Raw genomic sequence first — 25,484 nt, 5'->3', positions numbered from 1 at the left:
ACCTACCATCACTATGCTGATTAACCTGTCCTCTCTGCTACCTACCATCACTATGCTGATTAACCTGTCCTCTCTGCTACCTACCATCACTATGCTGATTAACCTGTCCTCTCTGCTACCTACCATCACTATGCTGATTAACCTGTCCTCTCTGCTACCTACCATCACTATGCTGATTAACCTGTCCTCTCTGCTACCTACCATCACTATGCTGATTAACCTGTCCTCTCTGCTACCTACCATCACTATGCTGATTAACCTGTCCTCTCTGCTACCTACTAGTATATCAAGTCTCAATAATGCCAACAAAAAATAAAAAATCATCAGTTGTGTAGTTTGTTTTGATTATAATGCAGTGATTCAATCACAAGCCCATCTGCATGTCAGCGAAGTTGAAGAAGTTGTCCACATCTCGAGAGGAAGTATTTCTGTTGTCTGAAACAAACACCTGCAGAGAACAGGACAGAAAACAAGAGTTACTTCACATACAGGACAGAAAACAAGACTTACTTCACATACAGGACAGAAAACAAGAGTTACTTCACATACAGGACAGAAAACAAGAGTTACTTCACATTCAGCTACTATTTTATTAGCTAGTACAGTTCTGACAAAAACTTTCAGTACAACTGATAAAATATTTTTTTAAATTTAATTTCACCAGGTTAGTCTCATTGACATTAAAACAATAAATGTTTTTGTCTGGAGAGCTGTTACCTTGGTTCCACTGAACATGTCCCTGGACATGGCCTTACAGGCCTCCACTACCCCGTCCCCATTCAACTCCAGAGCTGTCACTGGCCCTGTGGAAGAGAAGAGATGCTTGCCTAATCATCATAAGCACTAAATAAACTCTTTCACTAACACAATTCTTTCCTTCAGCTATGACGATTTTTATTCCCCCCTTTCTCTTGATTCAAAGGTCATCATACATCACAGAGAACCAGAAACAGCTAACTCATGTCAGCCCTAGTCTAATTCCTACTATTGAACGATTAACCCAGATGATAATATGAGGATTGTCTACGTCCCAAAATGGCACCCTATTCCCTATATAGTGCACTACTTTTGACTGGGGCCCTGGTGAAAAGTAGTGCACTATATAGGGAATAAGATGCTATTTGGGACCCAGTCTTTGTGTTCCTTACCCTTGGTGATCCACTCTAGGAGTCCCTCTGCATCGTTCTGGAACCCTCTGCTGACGTCCTCGGGACGCATGGACACTTCCTTGGTCTGGACCAGCACAAACCCTTTCCCAGAGGCCTGGAGTTAATACAACATTCAATCAAATGTTATTTGTCACGTGCGCCGAATACAACAGGTGTAGAACTTACCGTGAAATGCTTCCTGACAAGCCCTTAACCAACAATGCAGTTCAAGAAAGAGTTAAGAAAATATTTACTAAATAAACTAAAGTAAAAAATAATATAAAAGTAACACAATAAAATAACAATAACGAGGCTATATACAGGGGGTACCGGTACCGGGTCAATGGGCTGGAGGCTATATACAGGGGGTACCGGTACCTAGTCAATGGGCTGGAGGCTATATACAGGGGGTACCGGTACAGAGTCAATGGGCTGGAGGCTATATACAGGGGGTACCGGTACCGAGTCAATGTGCTCGGTACAGGTTAGTTGAGGTAATAACGAGGCTATATACAGGGGGTACCGGTACCGAGTCAATGGGTTGGGGTACAGGTTAGTCCAGGTAATAACGAGGCTATATACAGGGGGTACCGGTACCGAGTCAATGTGCTGGGTACAGGTTAGTTGAGGTAATAACGAGGCTATATACAGAGGGTACCGGTACTGGGTCAATGTGCTGGGTACAGGTTAGTCCAGGTAATTTGTAAAGTGACTATGCATAGATAATAAACAGCTAGTAGCAGCAGTGTAAAAACCGTAGGGGGGGGGGGGGCAATGTAAATTGTCCTGGTGGCCATTTGAATAACTGTTCAGCAGTCTTATGGCTTGGGGGTAGAAGCTGTTAATGAGCCTGGTATAGAGGTCCTGGATGGCAGGAAGCTTGGCCCCAGTGATGTACTGGGCCAGACAGACAAGAGGCAATGACACCATTAATACAAATAATATATGCCATTTAGCAGACGTTTTTCTTCCAAAGTGACTTCCAAAAGCACTCATATCAATCCTTAACTAACCTACATCTGGACAGGAATCTGTTCTTATCAAACCCCAGGTATCAGATTGGTGCTGGCTGACTCACTGGCTGGCTGACTCACTGGCTGGCTGGCTGGCTGACTCACTGACTGGCTCACTGGCTGGCTGGCTGGCTGACTCACTGACTGGCTGGCTGGCTGGCTGGCTGGCTGACTGGCTGGCTGGCTCACTGGCTGGCTGGCTGGCTCACTGGCTGGCTGGCTGACTGACCTACTGACTGGCTGGCTGGCTGGCTGGCTGACTCACTGACTGGCTGACTCACTGGCTGGCTGGCTGGCTGACTCACTGACTGGCTGGCTGGCTGGCTGACTGTGGCTGGCTGGCTGGCTGGCTGGCTGACTCACTGGCTGGCTGGCTGACTGACCTACTGACTGGCTGGCTGGCTGGCTGGCTGACTCACTGACTGGCTGGCTGACTCACTGACTGGCTGGCTGGCTGGCTGGCTGACTCACTGGCTGGCTGGCTGGCTGACTCACTGGCTGGCTGGCTGGCTGACTCACTGGCTGGATGGCTGACTGACCTACTGACTGGCTGGCTGGCTGGCTGACTCACTGACTGGCTGGCTGGCTGACTCACTGACTGGCTGGCTGGCTGACTCACTGACTGGCTGGCTGACTCACTGACTGGCTGGCTGACTCACTGACTGGCTGGCTGACTGGCTGACTCACTGCACAACACTAAGGTTGGGGGACTTGGTGTCAAGTTCATTTCGATTCAGTCAATTTCGAAAGTAAACTGAAACTGAAATGTCAGACTACCTCACACGAAAGCAATATTACCTTGTTGTGAAAGACACAGTAGGTCTAGCGTATATTTAGGAAGTGATGAAAGCATTCAGTGGAATGTTTTAGAGTTTGAGACGCAGAGGGAATCCTGGGTGCATTAACCTTATACTTAAAAGTCAGTTCACCCAAAATGAACCATATTTCACTATTAACTGTTGCTTGCCTGCCCTTGTCCTCATTTGACATTACAGCAAAGATCTTACAGCGTTTTATACAGGGATCTTACACCAACAGGCTAGTTAACAATGATGAATCCCCAACACCAACAGGCTAGTTAACAATGATGAATCCCCAACACCAACAGGCTTGTTAACAATGATGATTCCCCAACAGGCTAGTTAACAATGATGATTCCCTAACAGGCTAGTTAACAATGATGATTCCCCAACAGGCTAGTTAACAATGATGATTCCCCAACACCAACAGGCTAGTTAACAACACCAACAGTTTTTAGTATTTTCTGTAATAAAGCTTTACAAACATATTTTTTTAAACATTACAGACTCTCTGGTACGCTCATAATTGATTTAGTGTTGTTTACATTGTTCCAAACGGTCAGAGAAATGATATAGTAATCTAACAGCACCTGTTTGGCCCACATAATATACAGGCAGCGCTGCTCCATACCGTCTGTTTCTTGATCCCCAGTATTTTCCACAACTAGTCAAATTTAACACAGTGCAGCATGTCTGAGCTCAGCCCGGCACAATCAATTGTGGTCGACTCCCTCTAGTCGTTTGTGTGTCTTAATTATTTAATCAAACAGTGTTTTTAAAGCATCACAGTCTCAGTGCATATAGTTGATTAGATTAAAACACATAGGATGTGTCTATATATCGATTGGTCAAATGAACAGATGATTCTTGGTCGACCAAGATTATTTTTTTCGGCGGGGACAGCCCTAGTGTCTACTCTCTAATAATTATAATTCAACATTTGGCAACAATATCTCTCCGTTTCAATATTGCTCATTCAAGGAGTGTCATTGATCGCTTGGCCAAAACACTCATAAGAACGTAACAACTTGAATTGTTCTGCATTTCTAAATAACTGTCTGTGTGCAGGAGGAAGGAAGTGAACACATCTGGAGGATAGTCATTTAGCAGACGCTCTTATCCAGAGCGACTTATAGTTAGTGAGTGCATACATTGTCATACTGGCCCCCCGTGGGAAACGAACCCACAACCCTGGCGTTGCAAGCTCCATGCTCTACCAACTGAGCTACAGGGGACTCAGTAGTTTAGATCATAAGGACCATGAGACACTTCCTCATCTGGAGGATGATCAGTAGTTTAGATCAGACGGACCATGGGACACTTCCTCATCTGGAGGATGACCAGTAGTTTAGATCAGACGGACCATGGGACACTTCCTCATCTGGAGGATGACCAGTAGTTTAGATCAGACGGACCATGGGACACTTCCTCATCTGGAGGATGACCAGTAGTTTAGATCAGACGGACCATGGGACACTTCCTCATCTGGAGGATGACCAGTAGTTTTAGATCAGACGGACCATGGGACACTTCCTCATCTGGAGGATGACCAGTAGTTTAGATCAGACGGACCATGGGACACTTCCTCATCTGGAGGATGACCAGTAGTTTAGATCAGACGGACCATGGGACACTTCCTCATCTGGAGGATGACCAGTAGTTTAGATCATAAGGACCATGAGACACTTCCTCATCTGGAGGATGACCAGTAGTTTAGATCAGAAGGACCATGGGACACTTCCTCATCTGGAGGATGACCAGTAGTTTAGATCAGACGGACCATGAGACACTTCCTCATCTGGAGGATGACCAGTAGTTTAGATCAGACGGACCATGAGACACTTCCTCATCTGGAGGATGACCAGTAGTTTAGATCAGACGGACCATGGGACACTTCCTCATCTGGAGGATGACCAGTAGTTTAGATCAGACGGACCATGAGACACTTCCTCATCTGGAGGATGACCAGTAGTTTAGATCAGACGGACCATGAGACACTTCCTCATCTGGAGGATGACCAGTAGTTTAGATCAGACGGACCATGAGACACTTCCTCATCTGGAGGATGACCAGTAGTTTAGATCAGACGGACCATGAGACACTTCCTCATCTGGAGGATGACCAGTAGTTTAGATCAGACGGACCATGAGACACTTCCTCATCTGGAGGATGACCAGTAGTTTAGATCATAATGACCATGGGACACTTCCTCATCTGGAGGATGACCAGTAGTTTAGATCAGACGGACCATGGGACACTTCCTCATCTGGAGGATGACCAGTAGTTTAGATCAGACGGACCATGTGACACTTCCTCATCTGGAGGATGACCAGTAGTTTTGATCAGACGGACCATGGGACACTTCCTCATCTGGAGGATGACCAGTAGTTTAGATCATAAGGACCATGAGACACTTCCTCATCTGGAGGATGACCAGTAGTTTAGATCAGACGGACCATGGGACACTTCCTCATCTGGAGGATGACCAGTAGTTTAGATCAGACGGACCATGTGACACTTCCTCATCTGGAGGATGACCAGTAGTTTAGATCAGACGGACCATGAGACACTTCCTCATCTGGAGGGATGACCAGTAGTTTAGATCAGACGGACCATGAGACACTTCCTCATCTGGAGGATGACCAGTAGTTTAGATCAGACGGACCATGAGACACTTCCTCATCTGGAGGATGACCAGTAGTTTAGATCAGACGGACCATGAGACACTTCCCTCATCTGGAGGATGACCAGTAGTTTTAGATCAAACGGACCATGAGACACTTCCTCATCTGGAGGATGACCAGTAGTTTAGATCAGACGGACCATGAGACACTTCCTCATCTGGAGGATGACCAGTAGTTTCAGATCAGACGGACCATGAGACACTTCCTCATCTGGAGGATGACCAGTAGTTTAGATCATAAGGACCATGAGACACTTCCTCATCTGGAGGATGACCAGTAGTTTAGATCATAAGGACCATGAGACACTTCCTCATCTGGAGGATGACCAGTAGTTTAGATCAGACGGACCATGAGACACTTCCTCATCTGGAGGATGACCAGTAGTTTAGATCAGACGGACCATGGGACACTTCCTCATCTGGAGGATGACCAGTAGTTTAGATCAGACGGACCATGAGACACTTCCTCATCTGGAGGATGACCAGTAGTTTAGATCAGACGGACCATGAGACACTTCCTCATCTGGAGGATGACCAGTAGTTTAGATCAGACGGACCATGAGACACTTCCCTCATCTGGAGGATGACCAGTAGTTTAGATCAGACGGACCATGGGACACTTCCTCATCTGGAGGATGACCAGTAGTTTAGATCAGACGGACCATGGGACACTTCCTCATCTGGAGGATGACCAGTAGTTTAGATCATAAGGACCATGAGACACTTCCTCATCTGGAGGATGACCAGTAGTTTAGATCAGACGGACCATGGGACACTTCCTCATCTGGAGGATGACCAGTAGTTTAGATCAGACGGACCATGAGACACTTCCCTCATCTGGAGGATGACCAGTGAGTTTAGATCAGACGGACCATGGGACACTTCCTCATCTGGAGGATGACCAGTAGTTTAGATCATAAGGACCATGGGACACTTCCTCATCTGGAGGATGACCAGTAGTTTAGATCAGACGGACCATGGGACACTTCCTCATCTGGAGGATGACCAGTAGTTTAGATCAGACGGACCATGGGACACTTCCTCATCTGGAGGATGACCAGTAGTTTAGATCAGACGACCATGAGACACTTCCTCATCTGGAGGATGACCAGTAGTTTAGATCAGACGGACCATGGGACACTTCCTCATCTGGAGGATGACCAGTAGTTTAGATCAGACGGACCATGAGACACTTCCTCATCTGGAGATGACAGTCGTGACACTCCTCATCTGAGATGACCAGTCGGACCATGAGACACTTCCTCATCTGGAGGATGACCAGTAGTTTAGATCAGACGGACCATGAGACACTTCCTCATCTGGAGGATGACCAGTAGTTTAGATCAGACGGACCATGAGACACTTCCTCATCTGGAGGATGACCAGTAGTTTAGATCAGACGGACCATGAGACACTTCCTCATCTGGAGGATGACCAGTAGTTTAGATCAGACGGACCATGAGACACTTCCTCATCTGGAGGATGACCAGTAGTTTAGATCATAAGGACCATGGGACACTTCCTCATCTGGAGGATGACCAGTAGTTTAGATCATAAGGACCATGAGACACTTCCTCATCTGGAGGATGACCAGTAGTTTAGATCAGACGGACCATGGGACACTTCCTCATCTGGAGGATGACCAGTAGTTTAGATCATACGGACCATGAGACACTTCCTCATCTGGAGGATGACCAGTAGTTTAGATCAGACGGACCATGAGACACTTCCTCATCTGGAGGATGACCAGTAGTTTAGATCAGACGGACCATGAGACACTTCCTCATCTGGAGGATGACCAGTAGTTTAGATCAGACGGACCATGAGACACTTCCTCATCTGGAGGATGACCAGTAGTTTAGATCAGACGGACCATGGGACACTTCCTCATCTGGAGGATGACCAGTAGTTTAGATCAGACGGACCATGAGACACTTCCTCATCTGGAGGATGACCAGTAGTTTAGATCAGACGGACCATGGGACACTTCCTCATCTGGAGGATGACCAGTAGTTTAGATCATAAGGACCATGAGACACTTCCTCATCTGGAGGATGACCAGTAGTTTAGATCAGACGGACCATGAGACACTTCCTCATCTGGAGGATGACCAGTAGTTTAGATCAGACGGACCATGAGACACTTCCTCATCTGGAGGATGACCAGTAGTTTAGATCAGACGGACCATGGGACACTTCCTCATCTGGAGGATGACCAGTAGTTTAGATCAGACGGACCATGAGACACTTCCTCATCTGGAGGATGACCAGTAGTTTAGATCATACGGACCATGAGACACTTCCTCATCTGGAGGATGACCAGTAGTTTAGATCAGACGGACCATGGGACACTTCCTCATCTGGAGGATGACCAGTAGTTTAGATCAGACGGACCATGAGACACTTCCTCATCTGGAGGATGACCAGTAGTTTAGATCAGAAGGACCATGGGACACTTCCTCATCTGGAGGATGACCAGTAGTTTAGATCAGACGGACCATGAGACACTTCCTCATCTGGAGGATGACCAGTAGTTTAGATCAGACGGACCATGGGACACTTCCTCATCTGGAGGATGACCAGTAGTTTAGATCAGACGGACCATGGGACACTTCCTCATCTGGAGGATGACCAGTAGTTTAGATCAGACGGACCATGAGACACTTCCTCATCTGGAGGATGACCAGTAGTTTAGATCAGACGGACCATGAGACACTTCCTCATCTGGAGGATGACCAGTAGTTTAGATCAGACGGACCATGAGACACTTCCTCATCTGGAGGATGACCAGTAGTTTAGATCAGACGGACCATGGGACACTTCCTCATCTGGAGGATGACCAGTAGTTTAGATCAGACGGACCATGAGACACTTCCTCATCTGGAGGATGACCAGTAGTTTAGATCAGACGGACCATGAGACACTTCCTCATCTGGAGGATGACCAGTAGTTTTAGATCAGACGGACCATGAGACACTTCCTCATCTGGAGGATGACCAGTAGTTTAGATCAGACGGACCATGGGACACTTCCTCATCTGGAGGATGACCAGTAGTTTAGATCATACGGACCATGAGACACTTCCTCATCTGGAGGATGACCAGTAGTTTAGATCAGACGGACCATGAGACACTTCCTCATCTGGAGGATGACCAGTAGTTTAGATCAGACGGACCATGAGACACTTCCTCATCTGGAGGATGACCAGTAGTTTAGATCAGACGGACCATGAGACACTTCCTCATCTGGAGGATGACCAGTAGTTTAGATCAGACGGACCATGAGACACTTCCTCATCTGGAGGATGACCAGTAGTTTAGATCATAAGGACCATGAGACACTTCCTCATCTGGAGGATGACCAGTAGTTTAGATCAGACGGACCATGAGACACTTCCTCATCTGGAGGATGACCAGTAGTTTTAGATCAGACGGACCATGAGACACTTCCCTCATCTGGAGGATGACCAGTAGTTTAGATCAGACGGACCATGAGACACTTCCTCATCTGGAGGATGACCAGTCAGTTTAGATCAGACGGACCATGAGACACTTCCTCATCTGGAGGATGACCAGTAGTTTAGATCAGACGGGACCATGAGACACTTCCTCATCTGGAGGATGACCAGTAGTTTAGATCAGACGGACCATGAGACACTTCCTCATCTGGAGGATGACCAGTAGTTTAGATCAGACGGACCATGAGACACTTCCTCATCTGGAGGATGACCAGTAGTTTAGATCAGACGGACCATGAGACACTTCCTCATCTGGAGGATGACCAGTAGTTTAGATCAGAAGGACCATGGGACACTTCCTCATCTGGAGGATGACCAGTAGTTTAGATCAGAAGGACCATGAGACACTTCCTCATCTGGAGGATGACCAGTAGTTTAGATCATACGGACCATGAGACACTTCCTCATCTGGAGGATGACCAGTAGTTTAGATCAGACGGACCATGGGACACTTCCTCATCTGGAGGATGACCAGTAGTTTAGATCAGACGGACCATGAGACACTTCCTCATCTGGAGGATGACCAGTAGTTTTGATCAGACGGACCATGAGACACTTCCTCATCTGGAGGATGACCAGTAGTTTAGATCAGACGGACCATGAGACACTTCCTCATCTGGAGGATGACCAGTAGTTTAGATCAGACGGACCATGAGACACTTCCTCATCTGGAGGATGACCAGTAGTTTAGATCAGACGGACCATGAGACACTTCCTCATCTGGAGGATGACCAGTAGTTTAGATCAGACGGACCATGAGACACTTCCTCATCTGGAGGATGACCAGTAGTTTAGATCAGACGGACCATGAGACACTTCCTCATCTGGAGGATGACCAGTAGTTTAGATCAGACGGACCATGAGACACTTCCTCATCTGGAGGATGACCAGTAGTTTAGATCAGACGGACCATGAGACACTTCCTCATCTGGAGGATGACCAGTAGTTTAGATCAGACGGACCATGAGACACTTCCTCATCTGGAGGATGACCAGTAGTTTAGATCAGAAGGACCATGAGACACTTCCTCATCTGGAGGATGACCAGTAGTTTAGATCAGACGGACCATGAGACACTTCCTCATCTGGAGGATGACCAGTAGTTTAGATCAGACGGACCATGAGACACTTCCTCATCTGGAGGATGACCAGTAGTTTAGATCAGACGGACCATGAGACACTTCCTCATCTGGAGGATGACCAGTAGTTTAGATCAGACGGACCATGAGACACTTCCTCATCTGGAGGATGACCAGTAGTTTAGATCAGACGGACCATGGGACACTTCCTCATCTGGAGGATGACCAGTAGTTTAGATCAGACGGACCATGAGACACTTCCTCATCTGGAGGATGACCAGTAGTTTAGATCAGACGGACCATGAGACACTTCCTCATCTGGAGGATGACCAGTAGTTTAGATCAGACGGACCATGAGACACTTCCTCATCTGGAGGATGACCAGTAGTTTAGATCAGAAGGACCATGAGACACTTCCTCATCTGGAGGATGACCAGTAGTTTAGATCAGACGGACCATGAGACACTTCCTCATCTGGAGGATGACCAGTAGTTTAGATCAGACGGACCATGAGACACTTCCTCATCTGGAGGATGACCAGTAGTTTAGATCATAAGGACCATGAGACACTTCCTCATCTGGAGGATGACCAGTAGTTTAGATCAGACGGACCATGGGACACTTCCTCATCTGGAGGATGACCAGTAGTTTAGATCAGACGGACCATGAGACACTTCCTCATCTGGAGGATGACCAGTAGTTTAGATCAGACGGACCATGAGACACTTCCTCATCTGGAGGATGACCAGTAGTTTAGATCAGACGGACCATGAGACACTTCCTCATCTGGAGGATGACCAGTAGTTTAGATCAGACGGACCATGAGACACTTCCTCATCTGGAGGATGACCAGTAGTTTAGATCAGACGGACCATGAGACACTTCCTCATCTGGAGGATGACCAGTAGTTTAGATCATACGGACCATGAGACACTTCCTCATCTGGAGGATGACCAGTAGTTTAGATCAGACGGACCATGAGACACTTCCTCATCTGGAGGATGACCAGTAGTTTAGATCAGACGGACCATGAGACACTTCCTCATCTGGAGGATGACCAGTAGTTTAGATCAGAAGGACCATGAGACACTTCCTCATCTGGAGGATGACCAGTAGTTTAGATCATAAGGACCATGAGACACTTCCTCATCTGGAGGATGACCAGTAGTTTAGATCAGACGGACCATGAGACACTTCCTCATCTGGAGGATGACCAGTAGTTTAGATCAGACGGACCATGGGACACTTCCTCATCTGGAGGATGACCAGTAGTTTAGATCAGACGGACCATGAGACACTTCCTCATCTGGAGGATGACCAGTAGTTTAGATCAGACGGACCATGAGACACTTCCTCATCTGGAGGATGACCAGTAGTTTAGATCAGACGGACCATGAGACACTTCCTCATCTGGAGGATGACCAGTAGTTTAGATCATACGGGACCATGAGACACTTCCTCATCTGGAGGATGACCAGTAGTTTAGATCAGACGGACCATGAGACACTTCCTCATCTGGAGGATGACCAGTAGTTTAGATCAGACGGACCATGAGACACTTCCTCATCTGGAGGATGACCAGTAGTTTAGATCAGACGGACCATGGGACACTTCCTCATCTGGAGGATGACCAGTAGTTTAGATCATGACGGACCATGAGACACTTCCTCATCTGGAGGATGACCAGTAGTTTAGATCATAAGGACCATGAGACACTTCCTCATCTGGAGGATGACCAGTAGTTTAGATCATACGGACCATGGGACACTTCCTCATCTGGAGGATGACCAGTAGTTTAGATCATACGGACCATGAGACACTTCCTCATCTGGAGGATGACCAGTAGTTTTAGATCAGACGGACCATGAGACACTTCCTCATCTGGAGGATGACCAGTAGTTTTGATCAGACGGACCATGAGACACTTCCTCATCTGGAGGATGACCAGTAGTTTAGATCAGACGGACCATGAGACACTTCCTCATCTGGAGGATGACCAGTAGTTTAGATCAGACGGACCATGAGACACTTCCTCATCTGGAGGATGACCAGTAGTTTAGATCAGACGGACCATGAGACACTTCCTCATCTGGAGGATGACCAGTAGTTTAGATCAGACGGACCATGGGACACTTCCTCATCTGGAGGATGACCAGTAGTTTAGATCAGACGGACCATGAGACACTTCCTCATCTGGAGGATGACCAGTAGTTTAGATCAGACGGACCATGGGACACTTCCTCATCTGGAGGATGACCAGTAGTTTAGATCAGACGGACCATGAGACACTTCCTCATCTGGAGGATGACCAGTAGTTTAGATCAGAAGGACCATGAGACACTTCCTCATCTGGAGGATGACCAGTAGTTTAGATCAGAAGGACCATGAGACACTTCCTCATCTGGAGGGATGACCAGTAGTTTAGATCAGACGGACCATGGGACACTTCCTCATCTGGAGGATGACCAGTAGTTTAGATCAGACGGACCATGAGACACTTCCTCATCTGGAGGATGACCAGTAGTTTAGATCAGACGGACCATGAGACACTTCCTCATCTGGAGGATGACCAGTAGTTTAGATCAGACGGACCATGGGACACTTCCTCATCTGGAGGATGACCAGTAGTTTAGATCAGACGGACCATGAGACACTTCCTCATCTGGAGGATGACCAGTAGTTTAGATCAGACGGACCATGGGACACTTCCTCATCTGGAGGATGACCAGTAGTTTAGATCAGACGGACCATGAGACACTTCCTCATCTGGAGGATGACCAGTAGTTTAGATCAGACGGACCATGGGACACTTCCTCATCTGGAGGATGACCAGTAGTTTAGATCAGACGGACCATGAGACACTTCCTCATCTGGAGGATGACCAGTAGTTTAGATCAGACGGACCATGAGACACTTCCTCATCTGGAGGATGACCAGTAGTTTAGATCAGACGGACCATGAGACACTTCCTCATCTGGAGGATGACCAGTAGTTTAGATCATACGGACCATGAGACACTTCCTCATCTGGAGGATGACCAGTAGTTTAGATCAGACGGACCATGAGACACTTCCTCATCTGGAGGATGACCAGTAGTTTAGATCATAGGACCATGAGACACTTCCTCATCTGGAGGATGACCAGTAGTTTAGATCAGACGGACCATGGGACACTTCCTCATCTGGAGGATGACCAGTAGTTTAGATCAGACGGACCATGAGACACTTCCTCATCTGGAGGATGACCAGTAGTTTAGATCAGACGGACCATGAGACACTTCCTCATCTGGAGGATGACCAGTAGTTTAGATCAGACGGACCATGGGACACTTCCTCATCTGGAGGATGACCAGTAGTTTAGATCAGACGGACCATGAGACACTTCCTCATCTGGAGGATGACCAGTAGTTTAGATCAGACGGACCATGGGACACTTCCTCATCTGGAGGATGACCAGTAGTTTAGATCAGACGGACCATGAGACACTTCCTCATCTGGAGGATGACCAGTAGTTTAGATCAGACGGACCATGAGACACTTCCTCATCTGGAGGATGACCAGTAGTTTAGATCAGACGGACCATGAGACACTTCCTCATCTGGAGGATGACCAGTAGTTTAGATCAGACGGACCATGAGACACTTCCTCATCTGGAGGATGACCAGTAGTTTAGATCAGACGGACCATGAGACACTTCCTCATCTGGAGGATGACCAGTAGTTTAGATCAGACGGACCATGAGACACTTCCTCATCTGGAGGATGACCAGTAGTTTAGATCATAAGGACCATGAGACACTTCCTCATCTGGAGGATGACCAGTAGTTTAGATCAGACGGACCATGAGACACTTCCTCATCTGGAGGATGACCAGTAGTTTAGATCAGACGGACCATGAGACACTTCCTCATCTGGAGGATGACCAGTAGTTTAGATCAGACGGACCATGAGACACTTCCTCATCTGGAGGATGACCAGTAGTTTAGATCATAAGGACCATGAGACACTTCCTCATCTGGAGGATGACCAGTAGTTTAGATCAGACGGACCATGTGACACTTCCTCATCTGGAGGATGACCAGTAGTTTAGATCAGACGGACCATGAGACACTTCCTCATCTGGAGGATGACCAGTAGTTTAGATCAGACGGACCATGAGACACTTCCTCATCTGGAGGATGACCAGTAGTTTAGATCAGACGGACCATGAGACACTTCCTCATCTGGAGGATGACCAGTAGTTTAGATCAGACGGACCATGAGACACTTCCTCATCTGGAGGATGACCAGTAGTTTAGATCAGACGGACCATGAGACACTTCCTCATCTGGAGGATGACCAGTAGTTTAGATCATAAGGACCATGAGACACTTCCTCATCTGGAGGATGACCAGTAGTTTAGATCAGACGGACCATGAGACACTTCCTCATCTGGAGGATGACCAGTAGTTTAGATCAGACGGACCATGAGACACTTCCTCATCTGGAGGATGACCAGTAGTTTTGATCAGACGGACCATGAGACACTTCCTCATCTGGAGGATGACCAGTAGTTTAGATCAGACGGACCATGAGACACTTCCTCATCTGGAGGATGACCAGTAGTTTAGATCAGACGGACCATGAGACACTTCCTCATCTGGAGGATGACCAGTAGTTTAGATCATACGGACCATGAGACACTTCCTCATCTGGAGGATGACCAGTAGTTTAGATCAGACGGACCATGAGACACTTCCTCATCTGGAGGATGACCAGTAGTTTAGATCAGACGGACCATGAGACACTTCCTCATCTGGAGGATGACCAGTAGTTTAGATCATAAGGGACCATGAGACACTTCCTCATCTGGAGGATGACCAGTAGTTTAGATCAGACGGACCATGAGACACTTCCTCATCTGGAGGATGACCAGTAGTTTAGATCATACGGACCATGAGACACTTCCTCATCTGGAGGATGACCAGTAGTTTAGATCATACGGACCATGAGACACTTCCTCATCTGGAGGATGACCAGTAGTTTAGATCATACGGACCATGAGACACTTCCTCATCTGGAGGATGACCAGTAGTTTAGATCAGACGGACCATGAGACACTTCCTCATCTGGAGGATGACCAGTAGTTTAGATCAGAAGGACCATGAGACACTTCCTCATCTGGAGGATGACCAGTAGTTTAGATCATACGGACCATGAGACACTTCCTCATCTGGAGGATGACCAGTAGTTTAGATCAGACGGACCATGAGACACTTCCTCATCTGGAGGATGACCAGTAGTTTAGATCATACGGACCATGAGACACTTCCTCATCTGGAGGATGACCAGTAGTTTAGATCAGACGGACCATGAGACACTTCCTCATCTGGAGGATGACCAGTAGTTTAGATCAGACGGACCATGAGACACTTCCTCATCTGGAGGATGACCAGTAGTTTAGATCAGACGGACCATGAGACACTTCCTCATCTGGAGGATGACCAGTAGTTTAGATCATAAGGACCATGAGACACTTCCTCATCTGGAGGATGACCAGTAGTTTAGATCAGACGGACCATGAGACACTTCCTCATCTGGAGGATGACCAGTAGTTTAGATCAGACGGACCATGAGACACTTCCTCATCTGGAGGATGACCAGTAGTTTAGATCATAAGGACCATGAGACACTTCCTCATCTGGAGGATGACCAGTAGTTTAGATCATAAGGACCATGAGACACTTCCTCATCTGGAGGATGACCAGTAGTTTAGATCAGACGGACCATGAGACACTTCCTCATCTGGAGGATGACCAGTAGTTTAGATCAGACGGACCATGAGACACTTCCTCATCTGGAGGATGACCAGTAGTTTAGATCAGACGGACCATGAGACACTTCCTCATCTGGAGGATGACCAGTAGTTTAGATCAGACGGACCATGAGACACTTCCTCATCTGGAGGATGACCAGTAGTTTAGATCAGACGGACCATGAGACACTTCCTCATCTGGAGGATGACCAGTAGTTTAGATCATAAGGACCATGAGACACTTCCTCATCTGGAGGATGACCAGTAGTTTAGATCAGACGGACCATGAGACACTTCCTCATCTGGAGGATGACCAGTAGTTTAGATCAGACGGACCATGAGACACTTCCTCATCTGGAGGATGACCAGTAGTTTAGATCAGACGGACCATGAGACACTTCCTCATCTGGAGGATGACCAGTAGTTTAGATCATACGGACCATGGGACACTTCCTCATCTGGAGGATGACCAGTAGTTTAGATCATAAGGACCATGAGACACTTCCTCATCTGGAGGATGACCAGTAGTTTAGATCAGACGGACCATGAGACACTTCCTCATCTGGAGGATGACCAGTAGTTTAGATCAGACGGACCATGAGACACTTCCTCATCTGGAGGATGACCAGTAGTTTAGATCAGACGGACCATGGGACACTTCCTCATCTGGAGGATGACCAGTAGTTTAGATCAGACGGACCATGAGACACTTCCTCATCTGGAGGATGACCAGTAGTTTAGATCAGACGGACCATGAGACACTTCCTCATCTGGAGGATGACCAGTAGTTTAGATCATACGGACCATGGGACACTTCCTCATCTGGAGGATGACCAGTAGTTTAGATCAGACGGACCATGAGACACTTCCTCATCTGGAGGATGACCAGTAGTTTAGATCATACGGACCATGAGACACTTCCTCATCTGGAGGATGACCAGTAGTTTAGATCAGACGGACCATGAGACACTTCCTCATCTGGAGGATGACCAGTAGTTTAGATCAGACGGACCATGAGACACTTCCTCATCTGGAGGATGACCAGTAGTTTAGATCATACGGACCATGAGACACTTCCTCATCTGGAGGATGACCAGTAGTTTAGATCAGACGGACCATGAGACACTTCCTCATCTGGAGGATGACCAGTAGTTTTAGATCAGACGGACCATGAGACACTTCCTCATCTGGAGGATGACCAGTAGTTTAGATCAGACGGACCATGAGACACTTCCTCATCTGGAGGATGACCAGTAGTTTAGATCATAAGGACCATGAGACACTTCCTCATCTGGAGGATGACCAGTAGTTTAGATCAGAGCGGACCATGAGACACTTCCTCATCTGGAGGATGACCAGTAGTTTAGATCAGACGGACCATGGGACACTTCCTCATCTGGAGGATGACCAGTAGTTTAGATCATACGGACCATGAGACACTTCCTCATCTGGAGGATGACCAGTAGTTTAGATCAGACGGACCATGAGACACTTCCTCATCTGGAGGATGACCAGTAGTTTAGATCAGACGGACCATGAGACACTTCCTCATCTGGAGGATGACCAGTAGTTTAGATCAGACGGACCATGAGACACTTCCTCATCTGGAGGATGACCAGTAGTTTAGATCAGACGGACCATGAGACACTTCCTCATCTGGAGGATGACCAGTAGTTTAGATCAGACGGACCATGGGACACTTCCTCATCTGGAGGATGACCAGTAGTTTAGATCAGACGGACCATGAGACACTTCCTCATCTGGAGGATGACCAGTAGTTTAGATCAGACGGACCATGAGACACTTCCTCATCTGGAGGATGACCAGTAGTTTTAGATCAGACGGACCATGAGACACTTCCTCATCTGGAGGATGACCAGTAGTTTAGATCAGACGGACCATGAGACACTTCCTCATCTGGAGGATGACCAGTAGTTTAGATCATACGGACCATGAGACACTTCCTCATCTGGAGGATGACCAGTAGTTTAGATCAGACGGACCATGAGACACTTCCTCATCTGGAGGATGACCAGTAGTTTTAGATCAGACGGACCATGAGACACTTCCTCATCTGGAGGATGACCAGTAGTTTAGATCAGACGGACCATGAGACACTTCCTCATCTGGAGGATGACCAGTAGTTTAGATCAGACGGACCATGAGACACTTCCTCATCTGGAGGATGACCAGTAGTTTAGATCATAACGGACCATGAGACACTTCCTCATCTGGAGGATGACCAGTAGTTTAGATCAGACGGACCATGAGACACTTCCTCATCTGGAGGATGACCAGTAGTTTAGATCAGACGGACCATGAGACACTTCCTCATCTGGAGGATGACCAGTAGTTTAGATCAGACGGACCATGAGACACTTCCTCATCTGGAGGATGACCAGTAGTTTAGATCAGACGGACCATGAGACACTTCCTCATCTGGAGGATGACCAGTAGTTTAGATCAGACGGACCATGAGACACTTCCTCATCTGGAGGATGACCAGTAGTTTAGATCAGACGGACCATGGGACACTTCCTCATCTGGAGGATGACCAGTAGTTTAGATCAGACGGACCATGGGACACTTCCTCATCTGGAGGATGACCAGTAGTTTAGATCAGACGGACCATGAGACACTTCCTCATCTGGAGGATGACCAGTAGTTTAGATCAGACGGACCATGAGACACTTCCTCATCTGGAGGATGACCAGTAGTTTAGATCAGACGGACCATGAGACACTTCCTCATCTGGAGAGGATGACCAGTAGTTTTAGATCAGACGGACCATGAGACACTTCCTCATCTGGAGGATGACCAGTAGTTTAGATCAGACGGACCATGAGACACTTCCTCATCTGGAGGATGACCAGTAGTTTAGATCAGAACGGACCATGAGACACTTCCTCATCTGGAGGATGACCAGTAGTTTAGATCAGACGGACCATGAGACACTTCCTCATCTGGAGGATGACCAGTAGTTTAGATCAGACGGACCATGAGACACTTCCTCATCTGGAGGATGACCAGTAGTTTAGATCATAAGGACCAGAGACACTTCCTCATCTGGAGGATGACCAGTAGTTTAGATCAGACGGACCATGAGACACTTCCCTCATCTGGAGGATGACCAGTAGTTTAGATCAGACGGACCATGAGACACTTCCCTCATCTGGAGGATGACCAGTAGTTTAGATCATACGGACCATGGGACACTTCCTCATCTGGAGGATGACCAGTAGTTTAGATCATACGGACCATGAGACACTTCCTCATCTGGAGGATGACCAGTAGTTTAGATCAGACGGACCATGGGACACTTCCTCATCTGGAGGATGACCAGTAGTTTAGATCAGACGGACCATGAGACACTTCCTCATCTGGAGGATGACCAGTAGTTTAGATCAGACGGACCATGAGACACTTCCTCATCTGGAGGATGACCAGTAGTTTAGATCAGACGGACCATGAGACACTTCCTCATCTGGAGGATGACCAGTAGTTTAGATCAGACGGACCATGAGACACTTCCTCATCTGGAGGATGACCAGTAGTTTAGATCAGACGGACCATGAGACACTTCCTCATCTGGAGGATGACCAGTAGTTTAGATCATAAGGACCATGAGACACTTCCTCATCTGGAGGATGACCAGTAGTTTAGATCAGAACGGACCATGAGACACTTCCTCATCTGGAGGATGACCAGTAGTTTAGATCAGAGCGGACCATGAGGACACTTCCTCATCTGGAGGATGACCAGTAATTTAGATCAGAGCGGACCATGAGACACTTCCTCATCTGGAAGATGACCAGTGAGTTTAGATCAGACGGACCATGAGACACTTCCTCATCTGGAGGATGACCAGTAGTTTAGATCAGACGGACCATGAGACACTTCCTCATCTGGAGATGACCAGTAGTTTAGATCAGACGGACCATGAGACACTTCCTCATCTGGAGGATGACCAGTAGTTTAGATCATACGGACCATGAGACACTTCCCCTCATCTGGAGGATGACCAGTAGTTTAGATCAGACGGACCATGAGACACTTCCTCATCTGGAGGATGACCAGTAGTTTAGATCAGACGGACCATGAGACACTTCCTCATCTGGAGGATGACCAGTAGTTTAGATCAGACGGACCATGAGACACTTCCTCATCTGGAGGATGACCAGTGAGTTTAGATCAGACGGACCATGAGACACTTCCTCATCTGGAGGATGACCAGTAGTTTAGATCATAACGACCATGAGACACTTCCTCATCTGGAGGATGACCAGTAGTTTAGATCAGACGGACCATGAGACACTTCCTCATCTGGAGGATGACCAGTAGTTTAGATCAGACGGACCATGAGACACTTCCTCATCTGGAGGATGACCAGTAGTTTAGATCAGACGGACCATGAGACACTTCCTCATCTGGAGGATGACCAGTAGTTTAGATCAGACGGACCATGGGACACTTCCTCATCTGGAGGATGACCAGTAGTTTAGATCAAAGGACCATGGGACACTTCCCTCATCTGGAGGATGACCAGTAGTTTAGATCATGAGGACCATGAGACACTTCCTCATCTGGAGGATGACCAGTAGTTTAGATCATAAGGACCATGAGACACTTCCTCATCTGGAGGATGACCAGTAGTTTAGATCAGACGGACCATGAGACACTTCCTCATCTGGAGGATGACCAGTAGTTTTGATCAGACGGACCATGAGACACTTCCTCATCTGGAGGATGACCAGTAGTTTAGATCAGACGGACCATGAGACACTTCCTCATCTGGAGGATGACCAGTAGTTTAGATCAGACGGACCATGAGACACTTCCTCATCTGGAGGATGACCAGTAGTTTAGATCAGACGGACCATGAGACACTTCCCTCATCTGGAGGATGACCAGTAGTTTAGATCAGACGGACCATGAGACACTTCCTCATCTGGAGGATGACCAGTAGTTTAGATCAGACGGACCATGAGACACTTCCTCATCTGGAGGATGACCAGTAGTTTAGATCATAAGGACCATGTGACACTTCCTCATCTGGAGGATGACCAGTAGTTTAGATCAGACGGACCATGAGACACTTCCTCATCTGGAGGATGACCAGTAGTTTAGATCAGACGGACCATGTGACACTTCCTCATCTGGAGGATGACCAGTAGTTTAGATCATATGGACCATGAGACACTTCCTCATCTGGAGGATGACCAGTAGTTTAGATCATAAGGACCATGAGACACTTCCTCATCTGGAGGATGACCAGTAGTTTAGATCAGACGGACCATGGGACACTTCCTCATCTGGAGGGATGACCAGTAGTTTAGATCAGACGGACCATGAGACACTTCCTCATCTGGAGGATGACCAGTAGTTTAGATCATAGGACCATGAGACACTTCCCTCATCTGGAGGATGACCAGTAGTTTAGATCATAAGGACCATGAGACACTTCCTCATCTGGAGGATGACCAGTAGTTTTGATCAGACGGACCATGAGACACTTCCTCATCTGGAGGATGACCAGTAGTTTAGATCAGACGGACCATGAGACACTTCCTCATCTGGAGGATGACCAGTAGTTTAGATCATGAGGACCATGAGACACTTCCTCATCTGGAGGATGACCAGTAGTTTAGATCATACGGACCATGAGACACTTCCTCATCTGGAGAATGACCAGTAGTTTAGATCAGACGGACCATGGGACACTTCCTCATCTGGGAGGATGACCAGTAGTTTAGATCAGAGCGGACCATGAGACACTTCCTCATCTGGAGAGATGACCAGTAGTTTAGATCAGACGGACCATGAGACACTTCCTCATCTGGAGGATGACCAGTAGTTTAGATCAGACGGACCATGAGACACTTCCTCATCTGGAGGATGACCAGTAGTTTAGATCAGACGGACCATGAGACACTTCCTCATCTGGAGGATGACCAGTAGTTTAGATCAGACGGACCATGAGACACTTCCTCATCTGGAGGATGACCAGTAGTTTAGATCATACGGACCATGAGACACTTCCTCATCTGGAGGATGACCAGTAGTTTAGATCATAAGGACCATGAGACACTTCCTCATCTGGAGGATGACCAGTAGTTTAGATCAGACGGACCATGAGACACTTCCTCATCTGGAGGATGACCAGTAGTTTAGATCAGACGGACCATGAGACACTTCCTCATCTGGAGGATGACCAGTAGTTTAGATCATAAGGACCATGAGACACTTCCTCATCTGGAGGATGACCAGTAGTTTAGATCATAAGGACCATGTGACACTTCCTCATCTGGAGGATGACCAGTAGTTTAGATCAGACGGACCATGAGACACTTCCTCATCTGGAGGATGACCAGTAGTTTAGATCATAAGGACCATGAGACACTTCCTCATCTGGAGGATGACCAGTAGTTTAGATCATAAGGACCATGAGACACTTCCTCATCTGGAGGATGACCAGTAGTTTAGATCAGACGGACCATGAGACACTTCCTCATCTGGAGGATGACCAGTAGTTTAGATCATAAGGACCATGAGACACTTCCTCATCTGGAGGATGACCAGTAGTTTAGATCATAAGGACCATGAGACACTTCCTCATCTGGAGGATGACCAGTAGTTTAGATCAGACGGACCATGGGACACTTCCTCATCTGGAGGATGACCAGTAGTTTAGATCAGACGGACCATGTGACACTTCCTCATCTGGAGGATGACCAGTAGTTTAGATCATAGCGGACCATGAGACACTTCCTCATCTGGAGGATGACCAGTAGTTTAGATCAGACGGACCATGAGACACTTCCCTCATCTGGAGGATGACCAGTAGTTTAGATCAGACGGACCATGAGACACTTCCTCATCTGGAGGATGACCAGTAGTTTTGATCAGACGGACCATGAGACACTTCCTCATCTGGAGGATGACCAGTAGTTTTGATCAGACGGACCATGAGACACTTCCTCATCTGGAGGATGACCAGTAGTTTAGATCAGACGGACCATGAGACACTTCCTCATCTGGAGGATGACCAGTGAGTTTAGATCATACGGACCATGAGACACTTCCTCATCTGGAGGATGACCAGTAGTTTAGATCAGACGGACCATGAGACACTTCCTCATCTGGAGGATGACCAGTAGTTTAGATCAGACGGACCATGAGACACTTCCTCATCTGGAGGATGACCAGTAGTTTAGATCATAAGGACCATGGGACACTTCCTCATCTGGAGGATGACCAGTAGTTTAGATCATAAGGACCATGAGACACTTCCTCATCTGGAGGATGACCAGTAGTTTAGATCATAAGGACCATGAGACACTTCCTCATCTGGAGGATGACCAGTAGTTTAGATCATACGGACCATGAGACACTTCCTCATCTGGAGGATGACCAGTAGTTTAGATCAGACGGACCATGGGACACTTCCTCATCTGGAGGATGACCAGTAGTTTAGATCAGACGGACCATGAGACACTTCCTCATCTGGAGGATGACCAGTAGTTTAGATCAGACGGACCATGAGACACTTCCTCATCTGGAGGATGACCAGTAGTTTAGATCATAAGGACCATGGGACACTTCCTCATCTGGAGGGATGACCAGTAGTTTAGATCATAAGGACCATGAGACACTTCCTCATCTGGAGGATGACCAGTAGTTTAGATCAGACGGACCATGAGACACTTCCTCATCTGGAGGATGACCAGTAGTTTAGATCAGACGGACCATGAGACACTTCCTCATCTGGAGGATGACCAGTAGTTTAGATCAGACGGACCATGAGACACTTCCCTCATCTGGAGGATGACCAGTAGTTTAGATCATAAGGACCATGAGACACTTCCTCATCTGGAGGATGACCAGTAGTTTAGATCATAAGGACCATGAGACACTTCCTCATCTGGAGGATGACCAGTAGTTTAGATCAGACGGACCATGAGACACTTCCTCATCTGGAGGATGACCAGTAGTTTAGATCAGACGGACCATGAGACACTTCCTCATCTGGAGGATGACCAGTAGTTTAGATCAGACGGACCATGAGACACTTCCTCATCTGGAGGATGACCAGTAGTTTAGATCATGACGGACCATGAGACACTTCCTCATCTGGAGGATGACCAGTAGTTTAGATCAGACGGACCATGAGACACTTCCTCATCTGGAGGATGACCAGTAGTTTTGATCAGACGGACCATGAGACACTTCCTCATCTGGAGGATGACCAGTAGTTTAGATCAGACGGACCATGAGACACTTCCTCATCTGGAGGATGACCAGTAGTTTAGATCAGACGGACCATGAGACACTTCCTCATCTGGAGGATGACCAGTAGTTTAGATCATACGGACCATGAGACACTTCCTCATCTGGAGGATGACCAGTAGTTTAGGATCAGACGGACCATGAGACACTTCCTCATCTGGAGGATGACCAGTAGTTTAGATCAGACGGACCATGAGACACTTCCTCATCTGGAGGATGACCAGTAGTTTAGATCAGACGGACCATGAGACACTTCCTCATCTGGAGGATGACCAGTAGTTTAGATCAGACGGACCATGAGACACTTCCTCATCTGGAGGATGACCAGTAGTTTAGATCAGACGGACCATGAGACACTTCCTCATCTGGAGGATGACCAGTAGTTTAGATCAGACGGACCATGAGACACTTCCTCATCTGGAGGATGACCAGTAGTTTAGATCATAAGGACCATGAGACACTTCCTCATCTGGAGGATGACCAGTAGTTTAGATCAGAAGGACCATGAGACACTTCCTCATCTGGAGGATGACCAGTAGTTTAGATCAGACGGACCATGAGACACTTCCTCATCTGGAGGATGACCAGTAGTTTAGATCAGACGGACCATGAGACACTTCCTCATCTGGAGGATGACCAGTAGTTTAGATCATACGGACCATGAGACACTTCCTCATCTGGAGGATGACCAGTAGTTTAGATCAGACGGACCATGAGACACTTCCTCATCTGGAGGATGACCAGTAGTTTAGATCAGACGGACCATGAGACACTTCCTCATCTGGAGGATGACCAGTAGTTTAGATCAGACGGACCATGAGACACTTCCTCATCTGGAGGATGACCAGTAGTTTAGATCAGACGGACCATGAGACACTTCCTCATCTGGAGGATGACCAGTAGTTTAGATCATAAGGACCATGAGACACTTCCTCATCTGGAGGATGACCAGTAGTTTAGATCAGACGGACCATGAGACACTTCCTCATCTGGAGGATGACCAGTAGTTTAGATCAGACGGACCATGAGACACTTCCTCATCTGGAGGATGACCAGTAGTTTAGATCAGGCGGACCATGAGACACTTCCTCATCTGGAGGATGACCAGTAGTTTAGATCATACGGACCATGGGACACTTCCTCATCTGGAGGATGACCAGTAGTTTAG

At 47.3% G+C, this 25,484-nt stretch overlaps 1 protein-coding gene across 1 annotated transcript in view; it reads right to left on the bottom strand.

The window, feature by feature from the left end:
- Positions 1–220: 220 nt before the first annotated feature.
- rp2 (RP2 activator of ARL3 GTPase) overlaps positions 221–25,484 on the bottom strand; it is a 48,187-nt gene continuing 22,923 nt past the window's right edge. The window contains exons 3-5 of the mRNA XM_041890979.1: positions 1,149–1,263; positions 718–803; positions 221–448 (exon numbers count right to left, since the gene is read on the bottom strand). Coding sequence (XP_041746913.1) covers positions 365–448; positions 718–803; positions 1,149–1,263 — 285 coding nt within the window. The 3' untranslated portion in view covers positions 221–364. The remainder of the gene's footprint in view (positions 449–717; positions 804–1,148; positions 1,264–25,484) is intronic.

Source organism: Coregonus clupeaformis, unplaced genomic scaffold (genome assembly GCF_020615455.1).
Source record: "Coregonus clupeaformis isolate EN_2021a unplaced genomic scaffold, ASM2061545v1 scaf0028, whole genome shotgun sequence".
Classification (NCBI taxonomy): Eukaryota; Metazoa; Chordata; class Actinopteri; order Salmoniformes; family Salmonidae; genus Coregonus; species Coregonus clupeaformis.
This window is presented reverse-complemented; position numbering and strand designations above follow the sequence as displayed.